General features: G+C 47.5%; 1 protein-coding gene across 2 annotated transcripts in view; it reads right to left on the reverse strand.

The window, feature by feature from the left end:
- The window catches only part of XPO1 (exportin 1), a 717,353-nt gene that overhangs the window by 51,458 nt on the left and 644,881 nt on the right, over positions 1-21,014 (reverse strand). For both annotated transcript variants that reach the window (XM_069234402.1, XM_069234401.1), the window contains exon 22: positions 10,857-10,991. In XM_069234402.1, coding sequence (XP_069090503.1) covers positions 10,857-10,991 — 135 coding nt within the window. The remainder of the gene's footprint in view (positions 1-10,856; positions 10,992-21,014) is intronic.

Raw genomic sequence — 21,014 nt, forward strand, 5'->3', positions numbered from 1 at the left:
GTGACTGGATATGTTTCTCCAGCCAGATACTGTCCTGGGGAAAACAGTTTTTCTGTCACCATGGCATAATACATGCTGCAGCCCTTAGGTATCTTCCTTGGCCACAGGGCCCTTTTACCTTTACAAGGAACTTAACTGTGTGCCAGGGCTGTGCCAAGTGTGTAAACATGGTACAGTTTAGGGAAAGAACACTGGTGCTGGGGCCTGGTTAGCAGGGTCCCAGCACAACTCCAATCAAATCTGGCACCAACACTAGGCAAAAAGTGGGGGGCGAGGGTGACCATGCCAACAGTGGCATTTTCTACAGTATTGTTATGGGTGTCAGTCACTTGGTACTGATGACTAAAGTAGGTGTTGCTCATGGGACACCAGTTTTTCAGTCACCATAGTGACTGACACCTGTGTCCCTGTAGGTCTCTGTCTTAACACCATTTATCAAGGGCAGCTGCCTGCATGTACCCACATTAAGGGGACAGGCAGCAAGGGTGGCAAGGTCATGCCGCTATAAGAGACTAAAACAGCTTCTGTTGCCTGACTAAGCCAGCCCTCACTGTACTTCCTAAAGTGAGCCCAGCTACACCATCCTTGGATTGGCTATTGCTACCAGACCCACCATTACTGCCATTACTAAGGGCACTAGTGGTAGAGGTGGGGGTTATAGTGGTGGGTGGCTTCGTGCTTTTCTTAGGGCAGGAGCTGTCTCCTGGCCTATTGCCTTTGTTTCTACAAACAGCACTAAGGCTTTTTAGCATGGAAGTAAGAGAAAGAGGTTTTAGACCGACCCCTATTAGAGTTTTGTGGGACTGATGAAGACTCTGTTTTTATCCCCACCCTTGTCCTGAGACTTACATGCTTCATTTTTTTTGTCACCCCCTGTATACCCTTGTCGGCTCACCCTAGTTCGGACCCATTTGTTTACCTTCTTTCCCAATTCTTGAGGAGACGTCAGAGCTCAGTCAACCAAGTATTGGTGCAACAAGTCAGACACAGTTCTCTGGGAATCAGATTATATAAGCCCTCATAATCACTGACTTTGCCGTCATGTAACCAGCCTTCCAAAGCCTTAACAGAGCAGTCTATAAAATCAACCCAATCCTGGGAGGACTTTTTCCTGGTCTCCCTGAACTTGATCCTATATTGTTCAGTGGGGAGACCAAACCCATCTAAGAATGCAGACTTTAAAACTGTCTAGTTGTCAGCATCTTTCTCTTTGACAGTGAGAAGTCTATCTCTCCCGTTTTCAGAGAAGGAGAGCCAGAGGATAGCAGCCCTCTGTCTCTGAGGGACCCTTTGTACATTACATGCCCTCTCCAGAGCAGTGAAACACCTGTCTGTCATTCCCCACCTTTTTCTGGAGTCAAAAAAGTCCTCCCTGACCCTAGGCTCCCTGAAACTAAAGTTTCTGCCACCATGGGGTGCTAACCCCCAACCTCTCTCTCTCCACTGTATAGGCCTCCCCGTCTAGGGGTAGCTGTTGCAGCAGCCTCAGCTTGGCCTCCTCAAGCCTCAGTTGCCTGAGGTCCCTGTCTAGGGAATCTTCTACTGGAGTTCAACAGTGGGTCCCTCTGATACTGAGGCGATGTGAATTGACAGAGGAGGATCGGTTTCTATCCTTGGACACCCACTCAACCTGCCCTCTAGGGACAAAAGGTGGACCTACTCGTGTGACCCCTCCCCCTCCCCCCTTACACTGCTAACAGTGCTCTTAACAGGACAGTGGGAGTGCTCAGTGTTTCTCTGATCCTCAATAGGTTCTTACTGACCCACCTCACTAGCTAAATTTTCTTTTTCCAGCACTGAAGTCAGAATCTACTTCCTCCTCCTCCTGGCTACCTGATTGTTCCTGGGTCATCCAACAGGAGCAGGCCCAGAAACAGACTTATGGGGATTTCACCCTGTCTCAGCTTTCTCTCAGCATAAATCTCTAAGTTCTTGGAAGGTCAGGTTCTTATAGGGAGAATCCATGGCCTGAGAGGTGTCCCATCCTGAAGACATGTTAGCTAGCTAGAGTGGTGTAGGATCCTTAACTACTATAAGCCAGCCCAAAGAAGTTTGGAGAATGGGCTATGCCTAGACCCCTAGCTTATGCAAACCTAAGACTACTTCCCTGATACTAGGTACAGTGTGTACTCCTAGCCACTGAGTGATCTTTCCTGTGGAATGCAAGTGCTTATCCCACCGCTACACCACCAATGTAGGAAGCTGGACTCTTGTGTGGTGGGTACCTAGGGTACTTTAAACCTTATACCAGGTCCAGGTATCCCCTATTAGTAGAGTGTAGGCTGTAACATTAAATATATACACTCGTTATCAGCATTAGGCATAGAAAGTGATAGAAAACAGTGCAAATTCAATTAGACAATGGCATCTTTAGGGGGGAGCCCAAACCATATCCTAAAAATGGAATGTGAATACACTACCTAGGTACGTGGAATGTGTAGAGGGGAGCAGGGGGTACTAGGATACCCCAAAGTTAAGTACCACAGTGCCCCCTGGCGACCAGGAAGAAAGGAGTAGGTTACTGGATTTTCCCCAAAATACTAAAAAAATAAAAATAAAAAAAATAAAAAAAATGGAACAGACAAGACCGCAAGAAACCAGCGGTGGATTCATGAAGAGGAAGACCTGTGGAAGAAGGGGACCAAGTCCAGAAGAGTACAGGAGGAGTAGGAGCTACTACCCACCCAGCTGTGGATGCAGACGTTGGTCGACGGTAGGACGAAGACAGTCAGGAATGCAGCCCTGGAGTAGGCAAAGAATTCCTGGAGGATGCAGTTGATGTCTGCTGCAAGATTGCAGTTGGGTAGTGGTGTAAAAAGCCACCAACTAGCCTTAGCAAAGGCAGAAGTTACAGTGAAGCAAAAAGTAGAGCTACTGGAGACCGGGAGAACAACCTATTAAGGGGGGGGGGGGGGGGGGGGGGGAGAAGGGGTAGTCCCAGGGGGACCCTCAGCAAGGCAGAGAGCCCATAGAAGAAGATGCAGCCCCCACAGGAGACCCACTGGACGAGGAACCAGGAGTTGCAGAGGAGCCCACGCAGCACAACTGGAGGAAGGTACCAAGCTGCAGGTGAAGCACGCAGGGGGCTGTGAATTGCAGGAAGGAGTGCTGGGGGCTACACTGAGCCTGAGGGTCCCTTGCAGGAGATGCAAACAAGCCTTGGCAGATGCACAAGATGCAGTGCATGAAGGTACTGTCCTGTGAGGAAAACAAGGGCTTCCCGCCACCAAAGTTGGATAGCTGGCAGAGAGGACCAAGAGGACTACTCTGGACCACCACCCGTGATGCAGGATCCAAGCAGCTCAGGATGAGAGGAGATCCACACAGCTGGTCATCAAAATTTGTGCCTGCGGATGCAGGAGAGTGACTTTCACTCCAAGGGAGATTCCTTCTTCTTTCTCATGCATACCGAAGACTTGCCACCCTCAGAAGATGCAACCAGGAAAATGTTGCAGTAGCTGGAAGGAGCTGTGGAAACAATGTTGCAAGCTGAGTTTGTCGTGGATGAAAATTGTCTGTTCCTGGAGGGTCCAGTCACGGTTACAGATGATAGAAGGAATGGTTTCTTACCTGTAACTCCAGTTCTCTCGTAGGGGTATTTCCATGATAGTCATAAGCACTGAATAGTTCCCCGCGCCTGCGGGGACCCCGGAGCACTGATGTGAAGTATATTCTTAAGTGCAGATACCAGCCCTTTGAAAAAAAAGGTCTGTCAAAATCACTTAAGAATAACACTGTGCAGCCTATGTGAACAGCTACACAGGCCAAATTGTTGAAAAGAAAAACAGCTGTAGTGTAAATTCACGTTCAAACACCTATTTATTCGAGAAATGTAAAAAAAATAAATTCTCATACTTTATTTACACCTCTCATGAGAATAAAACAATGCAGGGCAGTGTAGCCCATAGGCTGCCATTATACAGAATGTAAATAGAGCTGCGCCTTTAAGAAAGTAAAGTCTACCTGTATCCCATCATGCACAGCAAAAGGCAGTTGCCTCAGTTCTTTTTGAAGGCTTGTAACCTGACATGAAGGAACACCGATACTACTATGGCAACTTTTCCTATGTCAACTCCACCGGGGAGGAGGGAGGGTTGCTTATGACTATCATGGAAATACCCCTACGAGAGAACTGGAGTTACAGGTAAGAAACCATTCCTTCTCTCGTAGGGGATTTCCATGTATAGTCATTAGCACTGAATAGACTAGCAAGCCCATCCCCATAACCGCGGTGGAGTAGACAGAATACTGAAAAACATGAATCATGCAAATAAATTCTTAAGCGAGGCCTGTCCAACCTGCGCATCTGCCCTAGCGTCTGTATCAAGGCAGTAATGCTGTGTAAAGATACGGACCGATTTCGAAGTGGCTGCCTTGCATATCTCTGCCAAAGGGATATTTCTCATTAAGGCCGCAGTAGCTGCCTTCCCTCTAGTAGAATGGGCTTTTGGCCTACCACCAAGAGATTTGTTCGCTAACTGATAACACAACAGTATACATGAAACAATCCACCTGGATAATGATTGCTTAGATGTGCCCAACCCTGTTCTAACTGGGCCATAGTTAACAAAGCTGCTGTGATTTACGCAAGCATTTTGTCCTGTCCAAGTAAAATTTCAAAACCCTCTGTACATCCAGAGAATGCAGAGTTCTCTCGGCAGGGGTAGTTGGATTTTGAAAGAAAGTTGGTAATGAAATGGTTTGGTTCGGTTCACATGAAAGTCGGAAACGACTTTTGGTAAAAATTTTGGATGAGTCCTCATCACCACTTTCGCAGAATGAAAGACCGTGTAGGGTTCTTGAGCGCAAAGGGCCTGGATTTCGCTGACCCTCCGCGCTGAAGTGATTGCAACCAGAAAGGCAGTTTTCCACGTGAGATGTTGAAGTGATGCTTTATGTATTGGCTCGAACGGAGGTAGCATCAGACGCAATAGGACAACATTCAGTTCCCATTGAGGAGATGGCCTCCTAATGGGAGGAAAGACCTTTTTTTAAGTCCTCCAGGAAGTCCTTGATAATTGGATCCTAAAAAAGGAGATTTGAGAGGGGCTCTTTCTATATGCCGTTAGAGCCGCCAAGTGCACTTTTATTGAGGTCAATTGTAAACCCGATTTTGCCAAACTTAACAAGTATGGCAGGATAGTTTCCTCTCCACAGGATACCGGGTCAACGTTGTTGTCCAAACACCACACACAGGATCTTTTCCACTTGCATGCATAAGCCGATCGTGTGGAAGGGCGCTTTGCTTCTCTCAGGATTTCCATACAGTCCTGAGGTAGGTTCAAGTGTCCATATTGCACTAGCTCAGGAGCCATGCTGCCAAACTCAACGATGAGAGGTTGGGATGAGATATCTGCCCTCTGAACTTCGTGAGCAGGTCCGGACGATGAGGCAGTCTGATGTGTGGCTTGAGTGACCGGTGAAGGAGGTCTGGAAACCACCATTGGCGTGGCCATTCTGGAGCAATTAGAATCATTTTGGACTGGGCATTGGATAGCTTCTGGAGGACTGCCGGTATCAGGGGAAGCAGTGAAAAGGCGTAAAGAAATGCTCCTGACCAGCTTATCCACAGGGCATTCCCCAGTGTCCCTGGATGGTAATATCTGGAGGCGAAGTTTTGGCATTTTTTGTTTTCTGGGGTTGCGAATAGGTCTATAGAGGGGGTACCCCATAGTGCGAAAATGGAACGAACGACGTCGTCGTGTAATACCCATTCGTGGTTCTCGTCCATTACGCGGCTGAGAGCATCCGCTTGAACATTCTGGCTGCCCGGCAGGTGAGTTGCCACTAGTGACAGGTTCCTGGCTAGAAGCCAATGCCAGATTGTCTGAGCCTCTCTGGATAATATCCTGGACCTGGTGCCTCCTTGTTTGTTTACGTAATACATGGTGGCCACGTTGTCCATCTGGAGGAGGAGAGTTTCCGTTTTCAGAGAGGGTAGGAAGGCCTTGAGCGCAAGATGGGCTGCGCGAAGCTCCAGCAGGTTGATATGATAGAGACTCTCTCTCTCTCTCTGACCACTTGCCTTGGACTCGAAGATGATCCATGTGCGCTCCCCATCCGAGCAGTGATGAGTCTGTTACGATGGTTTGAGCTGGAAGCTGTTGCTGGAAAGGAATCCCCACCAAGGGATTGTTGGGTGAACACCACCACTTGAGGGACCTTAGGGCGTGGGGAGAAAGAAGGACTCTGCTCTCCCAATCGTCCATCAGTTGACACCATTGATCCTCCAGGCATTCTTGTAAGGGTCTCATATGGAGGCGAGCATTGGGAACGAGGTGGATACAAGACGCCATCGAGCCCAGTAGAGAGGCTATTACTCTTGCAGTGGTCTGTGGAGTTCTCTCTAGTTGTTTGCACTTTTGGAGAATTGATAATAGTTGTTCCTCCGAAGGAAACACCTTTCCTAGATTGGTATCTAAAATGGCCCCTAAGTAATGCAGCCTCTGAACAGGCGTTGCTGTGGACTTCAGAAGGTTGACTTGAAGACCGAGATTCTGTAGCAGCTGTTGAGCCCATTTGAAATGTTGTTGGGCCTCTAGATAGTTGGAGGCCTTTATGAGCCAATCGTCTAGATAGGGGTAGACAAATATTCGATGTTTCCTCAAATGGGCGGCTACCACCGCCATGCATTTGGAAAAAGTTCTTGGCGCTGATTTGAGGCCGAAGGGTAGAACCGCAAATTGGTAATGACTTTTGCAGACGGTGAACCTTAGGAATTTTCGATGTTTCTTGCTCACCGGAATGTGAAAATAAACATTGCAAAGATCTATCGCGCAGAGCCAGTCGCCCTGACGAAGATGCGGGTAAATTTGGTGCAAGGATAGCATCCTGAATTTCTCTTTGCGAATCCACTTGTTTGCTGTCCTTAGGTCTAGAATGGGACTAAACTCTTGTTTGTCCTTCTTTGGCACTAGAAAATACCTCGAATAAATCCCTTTCCCGCGTTGGCTGATCGGGACGGGTTCTATAGCTCTTTTTTGTAATAGAATAGAGACTTCTAACTGAAGAGCTTCGAGGTGGTGGCTGACTGGTTTGGGTGGAACAGATGGAGGACTGGTGAATCTGAGAGCGTAACCATTTCGCACAATATTCAATACCCAGGCATCTGACGTGATGCGTAGTCACTCGTCCAGATGATTTGAGATACTTCCCCCTACCGGAGTGGATAACGGAGGAGGGGGAAGCGAAGATTCAGGGCTTAGACGCGGGAGCCAGGCGAGTTGCCTGAGTTTGCGGCGTGGAACGACCCCTTGTCGACTTTCGCTGTGTCGAGAAGGCCCTTTGAATGCTGCTGTTGCTGCTGGAGACGTGAGGACATCCAGTGTGGTGTCTGATACCTGTGGGTGAAAAGTCTCCGCTGATAGGGACGGAATAATTTTCGTTGTTCTTTTGGGCGTTCGATGCCTACCGCTTTTAAAGTGTCTAGCTCAGACTTCATTCTTGACATCTCGTCATCGGCATGAGAGCTGAATAAAGTGGAGCCTGAGAATGGTAAATTCTGAATTCTCTGCTGTGCCTCTGGTTTGAGAGATGTCAATCGCAACCATGCGTGTCGTCTTAACGCTACTCCATGAGCGTAGTTATGTGCCGACAGCACCGAAGAATCAGCAGCAGCGCTTATTACCTGGTTGGAAACCATGGCTCCCTCACCCACGACCTCCAAGAAATCTTCCCTTTTGTCCTTGGGTAGGTGTTACGCAAACTGCAGCATAGAGTCCCAAAGGGCCCGATCATATCTTCCTAATAAAGCAGTGGCACTGGCTGCTTTCATTGTGATGGCTGCGGTAGAGCATACTTTTCGGCCTGCAGCATCTATCTTTCTGCTCTCCTTATCCGGAGGCGAGGAGGAAGACGGTGATGTAGAGTGTAATTTCTTTGCCGCTACTATAACCACCGAGTCCGGCACCGGGTCCGACCTTAGAAATAGAGGATCTTGCTCCGGTGGTCGATACTTTTTAATAAGTCTGGAAGGAGCAGATTTCGTTGTGGCCAGTGTCAGAAAAATATCCATTGCTGGTTCAATAAGACTCATGACGATGGTGCCGAGAGGAAGATGAACGTCTAGAGGAATGTCTGGAATGCCTTATGGATTCCGCTGGAGTCCTCGGAACAGACTCTGAAGGAGGAGCCGGAAGAGGAGCCGTAGGTGTTACTGATGTCTGCGGCAACGGCGGCTGTTGAGGAGAGAGCTGTGGCAAAGCTGGAAGTAGGATGAGTGAGGCCGAGGATTCTGAAGTGGTATAAACCCTTCTAGGTTTCTGACTGTCGCCTCGATGTCAACACACTCCGACGTCGAAGTACGGTGACGGCGGGTGCCTCTTGATGTCGATTCCCCTCGTCGCTGAGATCCTCTCGACGACGACCTCCCTCGACGTCGATGTGATGACGGCGACCGTCTCCAACGGCGAGCACTCTCTCTCAATGCCGATCGCCCTCGCCGCGTCGATGGCGAACTGGACCCAGATCTTCGACGCCGACCGTCCTCGTCGCGTCGACAGCGACCCAGACCTTCGACGGCGAGCGTCCACGCCGTCTCAACGGCAAAACGGCTGCCGACGTCTAACAATGTTTCTTTCTCGCCGGTGAACCGGTCCTCGACGGCGAGCATGTTGGCGCCGTTCCTGGTCGAGACCTATGCCGTTTCTGAGCAGGTCTGGTAGGAGTTGCAGAGGAAACAGGGTTAGCCCTGGTAGAAGACTGACCTTCTCCTTGCTCTGTGGCAGATTGACCACTTCTCCTGTCCTCTCTTGCCTGAAGTCAAATTTTCTCCCTATCACGAAGAGTCCTTCTGGAGAAAGTTCTACAGATGTCACAGGAGTCAGGTTTGTGGCTGGATGGAAGGCAAATTATACAGACCCGGTGTGGATCTGTTTTAGCCTTTTTTCTGCCACAAGAAAGACATTTATCAAAAAGTGAAGGCATTTCTAAAATAGAAAAACCTTAAATTTGTCAGAATTTGACAGAAAAGGTTAGCAAATGTTCACTCAATATTAAAAACGTCGAGTGAAATTGAAATTCAAAAGGTTTTAAATGAATTTCTGTCAAAAAAAGGCTTTGTGAGGTAGAGCTCAATGCTTCAGGGTCCTGTCAGAAAGGAGCCGGAAAAAAGAACTGAGGCAACAACTGCCTTTTGCTGTGCATGATGGGATACAGGAAGACTTTACTTTCTTAAAGGCGCAGCTCTATTTACATTCTGTATAATGGCAGCCTATGGGCTACACTGCCCTGCATTGTTTTATTCTCATGAGAAGTGTAAATAAAGTATGAGAATATATATTTTTTATTACATTTCTAGAATAAATAGGTGTTTGAACATGAATTTACACTACAGCGGTTTTTCTTTTCAACAATTTGGCCTGTGTAGCTGTTCACATACGCTGCACAGTGTTATTCTTAAGTGATTTTGACAGACTTTTTTTTCAAAGGGGTGGTATCTGCACTTAAGAATATACTTCACATCAGTGCTCCGGGGTCCCCGCAGGCGCGTGGAACTATTCAGTGCTTATGACTATACATGGAAATCCCCTACGAGAGAAGTACAGGTTACAGCGGAGTCCTGCTGGCATCTTGCAAGATGAATTTGAGGACCCACCAAAGAGAGAGACCCTAAATAGCCCTGAAAGGGGGATTGGTCACTTAGCGAGGTGACCACCGTTCAGGAGGAGGCTCTGATGTCACCTGCCTGACCTAGCCACTCAAATGCTCCCAGAGGTCCCTGCCAGCATTGGATTCAAGAGGGGGCTCTGGGCACCAACCCTGGGGTGGTGATGGACAGGGGAGTTGTCACTCCCCTTTCCATTGTCCAGTTTGGCGCCAGAGCAGGGACTGGAGATCCCTGAACCAGTGTAGACTCTTAAGCAAGGAGAGCACCAAATGTGCCCTTCAAAGCATACCAGCGGCTAGGGGAGGCTACCGATCCCAAGCCATGTAACACCTATTTCCAAAGGGAGAGGGTGTTACCCACCTCTCCCAAAGGAAATCCTTTGTTCTGCCTTCCTAGGCTTAAGCCGTTCAAGCAGCAGGAGGGCAGAAACCTGTCTGAGGGGTGGGAGCAGCTTGGGCTGCCTGAAAACCCCCAGAAGGCTGGTAGGAGCAAAGCTGGGGGTCCCCTAAGGAGCCCCAGTAGTGCATGGAATTGTACTTCCAGTACTGGCAACAGTATTGTGATATGATTTCGACATGTTTGATACCAGACATACCTAGGTTCGGAGTTACCATTATGTAGCTGGACATAGGTGGTGACCTATATCCAGTACACGCATAAAATGGCATTCCCCGGACTCATGAAGTCCAGGAAAATGGAACTAGAGTACGTGGGGACACCTTCGCTAGTGCAGGGGTGCCCTCAGACACACAGGTACTTGCACCCTGCCCTCTGGGCTAGGAGGACCTACCATAGAGGTGACTTACAGTGACCTGAGGTAAAAAGGGTGCATGCACCCTTTCACGCAAGCTGCAATGGCGGGCCTGCACAACACTTTGCATAGGCTCCCTATGGGTGGCAAAATATATGCTGCAGCTCATAGGGATCCCCTGGAACCTCAATGCCCTGCGTACCTGTGTACCATATACCAGGGACTTACATGGGGGCACCAGTATGCCAAATGTGGGGTGAAAATTGTACAAGTTACCTAGTTAGAAAGTAGAAAGCATAATCACTCGTCTCTTGGTTAGCAGGATCCCATTGAACACAGTCTAACACACTGACAACAGGCAGAAAAATGGGGTAACCATGCCAAGAAAGAGGGTACTTTCCTACATCTATTAAGTGTTAATTTCTCATCGGAAATCCAACAAGTTTGCTGTGGTATCAAGAGAGTCTTCTAAAACAACATGGGCTGTCATAAACCTACCTGCAGTATGGGAAGTGTCTGTTACAACAGAGAAAATATGCTGAAGAATATCACAGAAGTATGTCTGATAGAAACTCTGGGCAGCTGCTTCTTCTTGTCCAACATTTTGTAATAATGTGTAAAGAATTTGAAGGCCTGCAAGAATAGGGAAAAAAACAAGAGGCTATTTAACTCAAGGTTGACAGTTCTAGTCACTCATACCAAAGTAAAATACAAGAAGCATGAAGCAACTAGTTTGACACATCCTATCCCATTTACATGCTATGCCTAATCTGGTCATCTAACAGTTGCTATGTATAACAAAAAGAATCTACTTATCTTACTAATATCAGGAGTTAAACTGGGATCCTAGGGCAGTTACTGGGCCTCAAACCGAGTGTTTGAAAACAACAATAACATTGCACTCTTGAATGGACAGCCAAGGCTCTTTCTGGGTTCTGGCCTTAGGTTACAACAGGCCACCTGTCTACACTTACTTCAGGATGTGGAGCTGCTAAGAGACCAAGAATCAGTACTACCCGGTACACAATACTAAGTAACTTCACTGTTTAGTAGAACAAGTTACTTACCTTTGGTAATGATGTATCTGGTAGAGACATATTCTAGTTGCAGATACCTTACCTTAGAATTTACTCCAGGAGTCAGACTGGATACGGAGATTTTATTTCCTTGCGCTGTCAGTCGACTCCGCAGGTGTTGTGGTCACCGTGATGACTTTGTGGTCGTATATAGGCACCACCCTGGCGTGCAGACACTTGTTTCTTTTCACAGCTTTACACACTAGTAGGGCAGAGCCATGAAGAACACTGAGAATGGTGCGCCAAAACTAGGGCACTCAAAGGGAAGTTCCTGTCCCTAGATATCAGTCCGCAGAGCTGGGAGGATGGGCGTGCCAGTAAGCAATCTGCAACTACAGTATGTCTCTACCAGATATATCATTACCGAAGGTAAGTAACTTGCCCATCTGATAGAGACTTCTAGCTGCAAATTCCCTTCCTACGAATATATATGTGAGAAATACCATCCCTGGTGGGCTGAGAATGAAGATCACACCAAAAAGTTCTGCAGGACTTAACGGCCAAAGTAGCAGTCTCTGCGGACCAGACTATCCAAGAAGTATTGTTTACTGAACGTGTGCAGGGATGCCCACGTCATTGCCTGGCAGATATCCAGGACTGGAACTCCGTGTGCTAACACTGTGGTAGCAGCAGTTGCTCTGGTGGACTGAGGATGCAAACACTCTGGGGATTGCTTTTTTGCCAAACCGTAGCACATTTTGATGCAGAGGACTACCCATAGCGAGCCGGTCCTCTTCTGCACCGCCCTTCCTTTCTTCGCACCCACATAACCCACAAAGTTTATTTTCCACCCAGAAATCTTTGGTACGATTGAAGTAGAATGCCAACACTCTTTTTGGATCCAGGTGGTGGAGTCTCTCCTCCTCATGAGAGGGATGTGTAAAAAGTAGGCAAGGTGATTGACTGGCCTACATGAAAAGGTGTCACCACTTTGGGACGGAAGGAAGCCCTGGTACGGAGCACCACTGCCAGGATGGATAGCTAGAAATGGTGGCTTTGAAGAGAGCCTGGAGCTTGCTCACTCAGCTAGCAGAGGTAACGGCAATCAAGAAGGCAATTGTAAGAGTGAAGAGCTGCGGGGGACAGTTGTAGAGCGTCTCAAACGGAGCACACATGAGATGTAAGGACCAAGTTCAAATCCCACTGGGGCAATAAGAACGGGATAGGAGGGAGCTTGTGAGCAAGTCCTTTAAGAAACCTCCCAACAGTGGGAAGTTTGAACAGAGAAGGTTGGTCTGGCAGCCATAAAAAGGCAGAGATGGCACACAAATAATCATTGGGGGTGCCTGTAGGAAGCTGGACTGGTGTGTGGTGGGTACCTGTGATACTTACACCTTATACCAGGTTTAGGTATCCTCTCAGTGAAGTGTAGGTAGTGTCTAGATGCCAGGCTCTCTAGAGGTAGCTGTGGATGAGCAGCCAAGGCTTATCTAAGACATGCAAAGCTCATGCAGTTCCACTGTAGTCACACAGCACTTACACACAGAAAAACACTGAGTTGTACAAAAAACGAAAGGTGCTTCATTTTCGGCACAAATCACCACACAATACTAGACAGGTGACCCCACCCCATAGGAGGTAAGTAATACAATAAATATATACGCTAGCTGTAGGAAGTTGGCTCTGTATGTACTATTTCAAAGTAAGAAATAGCATGTACAGAGTCCAAGGGTTCCCCTAGAGGTAAGATAGTGGCAAAAAGAGAATTCTAATGCTCTATTTTGTGGTAGTGTGGTCGAGGAGTAGGCTTATCAGAGGGTAGTGTTAAGCATTTGTTGTACATACACAGGCAATAAATGAGGAACACACACTCCAAGACAATTCCAGGCCAATAGGTTTTTATATAGAAAAATCTATTTTCTTAGTTTATTTTAAGAACCACAGGTTCAAGATTTACAAACAATACTTTAAATTAAAGGTATTTCACTCAGGTATCTTAGGAACTTTGAATCATCACAATAGCATGTACAGTTGTGGCAAAAATGGCAATAAGCTATTTTAAAATTGGACAGTGCAAAAATCAACAGTTCCTGGGGGAGGTAAGTATTTGTTAGGTTCACAGGTAAGTAAAGCACTTACAGGGTTCAAAGTTGGGTCCAAGGTAGCCCACCGTTGGGGGTTCAAGGCAACCCCAAAGTTACCACACCAGCAGCTTAGGGCCGGTCAGGTGCAGAGGTCAAAGTGGTGCCCAAAACACACAGGCTTCAATGGAAATAGGGGTGCCCCGGTTCCAGTCTGCCAGCAGGTAACTACCCACGTCTTCGTAGGGCAGACCAGGGGGGTTTTGTAGGGCACATCGGGAAAAGGGGGGTGGGGGGGCATTGGGGACGACAAGCAGGCACAAAAAGTACACCCTCAGCGGCACAGGGGCGGCTGGGTGCAGTGTGCCAACAGGCGTCGGGTTTGCATTAGGTTTTAATGGGAGACCCAGGGGTCTCTTCAGCGATGCAGGCAGGCAGGCGGCTGTGCGGGGGGAGGGGTGGGGGCGGCAGCTTCTCGTGGTAGCCACCACCTGGGCTAGGGAGAGGGCCTCCGGGGGGGAGGGGGGGGGGGAAGGGGGTCGCTCCTGCACTGGAGTTCGGTTCCTTCAGGTCCTGGGGGCTGCTGGTGCAATGTCTTTACCAGGCGTCGTGTTCCTTGAAGCAGGCCGTCACGTTCAGGGTAAGCCTCTGGATTACCGCTGTAGGGGGGGGGAGGGGAGGGGGACGGGGTCAACTCTGGCTACTCACAGGCTCGCAGTCGCCGGGGAGTCCTCCATGTAGAGTTAGTTTTCTGCAGGTCGGGCCGGGGGCATCGGTTGCAGAGTGGAAATTCTCACACTTCCGGCAGGAAACGTGTGGACTTTAGAAGTTGCTTCTTTGTTGCAAAGTTGCAGTTTCTTTGGAACAGGGCCGCTGTCCTCGGGAGTTTGTGGTCCTTTTAGATGCAGGGTAGTCCTCGGAGGTTTTAGAGGTCGCTGGACCCTGGGGGACGCATCGCTGTTGAAGTTTTTCTTGAAGTGGGGAGATAGGCCGGTAGGGCTGGGGCCAAAGCCGTTGGTGTCTCCATCTTCTCTGCAGGGCTTCAGGTCAGCAGTCCTTTGCCTTCAGGCCGCAGGAATCTATCTTCCTAGGTTCTGAGGGCCCCTAAATACTCTATTTAGGGGTGTGTTTAGGTCTGGGGGGGATAGTAGCCAATGGCTACTAGCCCTGAGGGTGGCTACACCCTCTTTGTGCCTCCTCCCTGAGGGGAGAAGGGAACATCCCTAATCCTATTGGGGGAAATCCTCTATCTGCAAGATGGAGGATTTCTAAAAGTCAGAGTCACCTCAGCTCAGGACACCTTAGGAGTTGTACTGACTGGCCAGTGACGACTCCTTGTTTTTCTCATTATCTCCTTGCCGCCAAAAGTGGGGCCGTGGCCGGAGGGAGCGGGCAGTTCCACTAGCTGGGATGCCCTGTGGCGCTGTAACAAAGGGGGTGAGCCTTTGAGGCTCACTGCCAGGTGTTAGTTCCCGCAGGGGGAGGTGAAAAGCACCTCCACCCAGTACAGGCTTTGTTCCTGGCCACAGAGTGACAAAGGTACACTCCCCATATAGACAGCAACATGTCTGGTGTGTGGCAGGCTGGAAAGACTAGTCTGCCCACACTGGAAGTCGGGTATGTTTTCAGGGGGCATCTCTAAGATGCCCTCTGGGTGTATTTCACAATGAAATGTACACTGGCATCAGTGTGCATTTATTGTGCTGAGAAGTTTGATACCAAACTTCCCAGTTTTCAGTGTAGCCATTATGGTTTGGTGGAGTTCGTGTATGACAGACTCCCAGACCATATACTCTTATGGCTACCCTGCACTTACAATGTCTAAGGTTTTGCTTAGACACTGTAGGGGCATAGTGCTCATGCACCTATGCCCTCACCTGTGGTATAGTGCACCCTGCCTCAGGGCTGTAAGGCCTGCTAGAGGGGTGACTTACCTATGCCATAGGCAGTGTGAGGTTGGCATGGCACTCTGAGGGGAGTGCCATGTCGACTTATTCATTTTCTCCTCACCAGCACACACAAGCTGGCAAGCAGTGAACATGTGCTGAGTGAGGGGTCCCTAGGGTGGCATAGGACATGCTGCAGCCCTTAGAGAATTTCCCTGGCATCAGGGCCCTTGGTACCAGGGGTACCAGTTATAAGGGACTTACCTGGATGCCAGGGTGTGCCAATTGTGGAGACAATACAGTTTAGGGAAAGAACACTGGTGCTGGGGCCTGGTTAGCAGGGTCCCAGCACACTTTCAAATCATAACTTAGCATCAGCAAAGGCAAAAAGTCAGGGGGTAACCATGCCAAGGAAAATGTCACTTACCCAGTGTACATCTGTTCGTGGCATTAGTCGCTGCAGATTCACATGCTTTGCATAGTCCGCCGTCTGGTGTTGGGTCGGAGTGTTACAAGTTGTTTTTCTTCGAAGAAGTCTTTTCGAGTCACGAGACCGAGGGACTCCTCCCAGTTTGGTTCCATTGCGCATGGGCGTCGACTCCATCTTAGATTGTTTTCCCCGCAGAGGGTGAGGTAGGAGTTGTGTATGCTAATAATAGTGCCCATGCAATGGAATAAATACGTATGTACAAAATGAAGGTTTAATGTAATATATTTACAAATGTACAAATGTTCAAGATCTACTTCTAAACGGCTACAGGCTCCCGGGGAGGAGGGTGGGCGCATGTGAATCTGCAGCGACTAATGCCACAAACAGATGTACACTGGGTAAGTGACATTTTCCGTTCGGTGGCATGTGTAGCTGCAGATACACATGCTGTGCATAGACTAGTAAGCAGTTATCTCCCCAAAAGCGGTGGTTCAGCCTGTAGGAGTGGAAGTAGTTTGAAATAAAGTTCTTAGTACGGCTTGACCTACTGTGGCCTGTTGTGCAGATAACACATCTACACAGTAGTGTTTAGTAAATGTATGAGGCGTAGACCATGTTGCTGCCTTACATATTTCGGTCATTGGAATATTTCCGAGAAAGGCCATAGTAGCACCTTTCTTTCTGGTTGAGTGTGCCTTTGGTGTAATAGGCAGTTCTCTTTTTGCTTTAAGATAGCAGGTTTGGATGCACTTTACTATCCATCTGGCGATACCTTGTTTTGAAATTGGATTTCCTGTATGAGGTTTTTGAAAGGCAATAAACAGTTGTTTTGTCTTCCTAATTTCTTTTGTCCTGTCAATGTAGTACATTAGCACTCTTTTGATGTCTAATGTATGTAGTGCTCTTTCAGCTATTAAATCTGGCTGTGGGAAGAACACTGGTAATTCCACTGTTTGGTTTAAGTGGAATGGTGAGATAACCTTTGGTAAGAATTTTGGATTTGTTCTTAGAACGACCTTATGTTTGTGTATTTGAATAAATGGTTCTTGTATGGTAAACGCCTGTATTTCACTTACTCTTCTTAGAGATGTGATGGCAATGAGAAATGCAACTTTCCACGTTAAGTATTGCATTTCACAAGAATGCATGGGTTCGAAAGGTGGACCCATGAGCCTTGTCAAGACAATGTTGAGGTTCCATGAAGGAACAGGTGGTGTCCTTGGTGGTATAATTCTCTTTAGGCCCTCCATAAACGCTTTAATGACAGGTATTCTAAATAGGGAAGTTGAATGAGTAATCTGCAGGTAAGCAGATATTGCTGCGAGATATATTTTTATGGAAGAGAAAGCTAGATTTGATTTTTGTAAATGTAGTAAATATCCTACTACATCTTTTGGAGATGCATGCAATGGTTGGACTTGATTATTATGGCAGTAACAAACAAATCTTTTCCATTTACTTGCATAGCAGTGTCTAGTGGATGGTTTTCTAGCTTGTTTTATGACCTCCATACACTCTTGTGTAAGGTTTAAGTGTCCAAATTCTAGGATTTCAGGAGCCAAATTGCTAGATTCAGTGATGCTGGGTTTGGATGCCTGATCTGTTGTTTGTGTTGTGTTAACAGTCTGGCCTGTTGGGTAGTTTGACATGAGGTACTACTGACAGGTCTAGTAGTGTGGTATACCGAGGTTGTCTTGCCCATGTTGGTGCTATTAGTATGAGTTTGAGCTTGTTTTGACTCAATCTGTTTACTAGATATGGAAGGAGAGGGAGAGGGGGAAAAGCGTACGCAAATATCCCTGACCAATTCATCCATAGAGCATTGCCTTGAGATTCGCGGTGTGGGTACCTGGATGCGAAGTTTTGGCATTTTGCATTTTCTTTTGTTGCAAATAGATCTATTTGAGGTGTTCCCCAAATTTGGAAGTAAGTGTTCAGGATTTGGGGGTGAATTTCCCATTCGTGGACCTGTTGGTGATCCCGAGAGAGATTGTCTGCTAGCTGGTTCTGGATCCCTGGAATAAACTGTGCTATTAGGCGAATGTGGTTGTGAATTGCCCAATGCCATATTTGTTGTGTTAGGAGACACAACTGTGTCGAGTGTGTTCCCCCCTGTTTGTTTAAATAATACATTGTTGTCATGTTGTCTGTTTTGACAAGAATGTATTTGTGGGTTAACATTGGTTGGAATGCTTTCAACGCTAGAAATACTGCTAACAATTCTAGGTGATTTATATGAAACTTTCTTTGATGTACGTCCCATTGTCCTTGTATGCTGTGTTGATTGAGGTGTGCTCCCCACCCTGTCATGGAAGCATCTGTTATTACGTGTTGTGGCACTGGGTCTTGGAAAGGCCGCCCTTTGTTTAAATTGGTACTGTTCCACCATAGAAGCGAGATGTATGTTTGGCGGTCTATCAACACCAGATCTAGAAGTTGACCCTGTGCATGTGACCATTGTGATTGAGCACTGTTGTAAGGGCCGCATGTGCAATCTTGCGTTTGGGACAATGGCTATGCATGAGGACATCATGCCTAGGAGTTTTAATACCATCTTTGCATGTATCTTTTGTGTTGGATACATAGCTTGTATCACCTTGTGAAAATTTTGAACCCTTTGTGGACTTGGAGTGGCTATCCCTTTTGTTGTGTTGATTGTCGCTCCTAAGTATTGCTGTGTTTGACGAGGCAAAAGGTGTGACTTTGCATAGTTGATGGAGAAACCTAGTTTGTAAAGGGTTTGTATAACATAATCTGTGTGGTGTGAACACTGTTAGCGAGTTGGTTTTGATTAACCAATCGTCTAGGTACGGAAACACGTGTATTTGCTGCCTCCTGATATGTGCAGCTACTACTGCTAGACATTTTGTAAAGACTCTTGGTGCTGTTGTTATTCCGAATGGCAACACTTTGAATTGGTAATGTATTCCTTTGAATACGAACCTTAGGTATTTCCTGTGCGAGGGATGTATCGGTATATGGAAATACGCGTCTTTTAGATCTAACGTTGTCATGTAGTCTTGCTGTTTCAGTAGTGGTATTTCGTCTTGTAACGTGACCATGTGAAAGTGGTCTGATTTGATGTAGGTGTTTAGTGTTCTGAGATCTAATATTGGTCTCAGAGTTTTGTCCTTTTTTGGTATTAGAAAGTACAGTGAGTAAACTCCTGTGTTCTTTTGTGTTTTTGGTACTAATTCTATTGCGTCTTTTTGCAGTAATGCTTTAACTTCTAGTCCTAGAAGGTCTATATGCTGTTTTGACATATTGTGTGTTTTCGGTGGGACATTTGGAAGGAGTTGGAGAAATTCTGTGCAATAACCATGTTGGATAATTGCTAAGACCCAAGTGTCTGTTGTTATTTCTTCCCATGATTTGTGGAACTGGCTTAGTCTTCCCCCCACTGGTGTTGTGTGAAGGGGTTGTGTGACCTGTGAGTCACTGTTTATTTGGAGGGGTTTTTGGACCTTGAAACTTTCCCTGGTTTCTTGGGAATTGGCCCCCTTTGTATTGGCCCCGAAAGCCACCCCTTTGATATTGTCCCTGGTAGGGAGGTGGTCTTGGTTGTGAGGTGCTGGCTTCTGTGGCTTGACCTCGAAACCCTCCTCTGAAAGTAGTTTTGCGAAATGTGCCAAATGTGCCTCTGCCCTGCGGGGAATAGAGTGCGCCCATGGCTTTAGCTGTGTCAGTGTCCTTTTTTAATTTTTCAATTGCAGTGTCCACTTCTGGGCCAAACAATTGCTGTTCATTGAACGGCATATTGAGCACTGCCTGTTGTATCTCAGGTTTGAAGCCGGATGTGCGCAACCATGCGTGCCTCCTTATTGTTACAGCAGTATTTATTGTTCTTGCAGCTGTATCTGCTGCATCCATAGAAGAACGGATTTGGTTGTTGGATATATTCTGTCCCTCTTCAACCACTTGTTTTGCCCGTTTCTGGAATTCTTTGGAGAGGTGCTCGATGAGATGCTGCATCTCGTCCCAATGGGCTCTGTCATATCGCGCTAGGAGTGCTTGCGAGTTGGCGATGCGCCATTGATTTGCAGCTTGTGCTGCAACCCTTTTCCCCGCTGCATCAAACTTGCAGTTCTCCTTGTCAGGAGGTGGTGCGTCACCTGATGTGTGCGAGTTGGCTCTTTTACGAGCTGCTCCTACGACAACTGAATCTGGTGTCAGTTGTGATGTAATAAAAGCAGGGTCTGTGGGTGGTGCCTTGTATTTCTTCTCCACCCTTGGAGTTATTGCTCTGCTTTTAACAGGCTCCATAAAAATTTGTTTAGCGTGCCTTAGCATTCCCGGGAGCATAGGAAGGCTTTGATAATTGCTATGGGTGGAGGACAGGGTGTTAAAGAGGAAGTCATCCTCGATAGGGTCTGAGTGTAGCAATACATTATGAAACTCTGCTGCCCTAGCTACCACCTGTGCATATGCTGTACTGTCCTCAGGTGGTGAGGGCTTAGTGGGGTACGACTCAGGGCTATTGTCCGATACTGGAGCATCATAGAGATCCCATGCGTCCTGATCATCTTGGCTCATGGTGGTATGTGCTGGTGATGTGGCGGAGTCTGTGCCGGCGATATATTAGTTGAGGGTGGTGGAGTTACCTTCTTTACCACTTTTGCTTGTGGTGTCTTTTCTTGTTGTTGGAAATCTAGTTTCCTTTTTCTTCTGATTGGGGGAAGAGTGCTGATCTTCCCTGTACCACTTTGTATAAAGATCCGCTTTTGCGTGTGATCTACATCTGTTGTTTGTAATTCCTCCTCAAATCTGTGTCTTTGTAGTTGGGAGGACAGTGATCGTTCCTCTGAGTAGGAACTGGCTTTCGGTTCGGTTGCTGGGCGTTTTTGCACCGAAACTGTCTTTTGTTGTTTTCGGCTCCGACGAGATCTTTCTCTTTTTCGGTGTCGTACCTTCTCGGTGTCGACCATCTTCGGTGTCGTACCTTCTCGGTGTCGACCATCTTCGGTGTCGTACCTTCTCGGTGTCGACCATCTTCGGTGTCGTACCTTCTCGGTGTCGACCATCTTCGGTGTCGTACCTTCTCGGTGTCGACCATCTTCGGTGTCGTACCTTCTCGGTGTCGACCATCTTCGGTGTCGTACCTTCTCGGTGTCGTACCTTCTCGGTGTCGACCATCTTCGGTGTCGTACCTTCTCGGTGTCGACCATCTTCGGTGTCGTACCTTCTCGGTGTCGACCATCTTCGGTGTCGTACCTTCTCGGTGTCGACCATCTTCGGTGTCGACC

The sequence above is a fragment of the Pleurodeles waltl genome, chromosome 5 (assembly GCF_031143425.1).
Source record: "Pleurodeles waltl isolate 20211129_DDA chromosome 5, aPleWal1.hap1.20221129, whole genome shotgun sequence".
NCBI classification, from domain to species: domain Eukaryota; kingdom Metazoa; phylum Chordata; class Amphibia; order Caudata; family Salamandridae; genus Pleurodeles; species Pleurodeles waltl.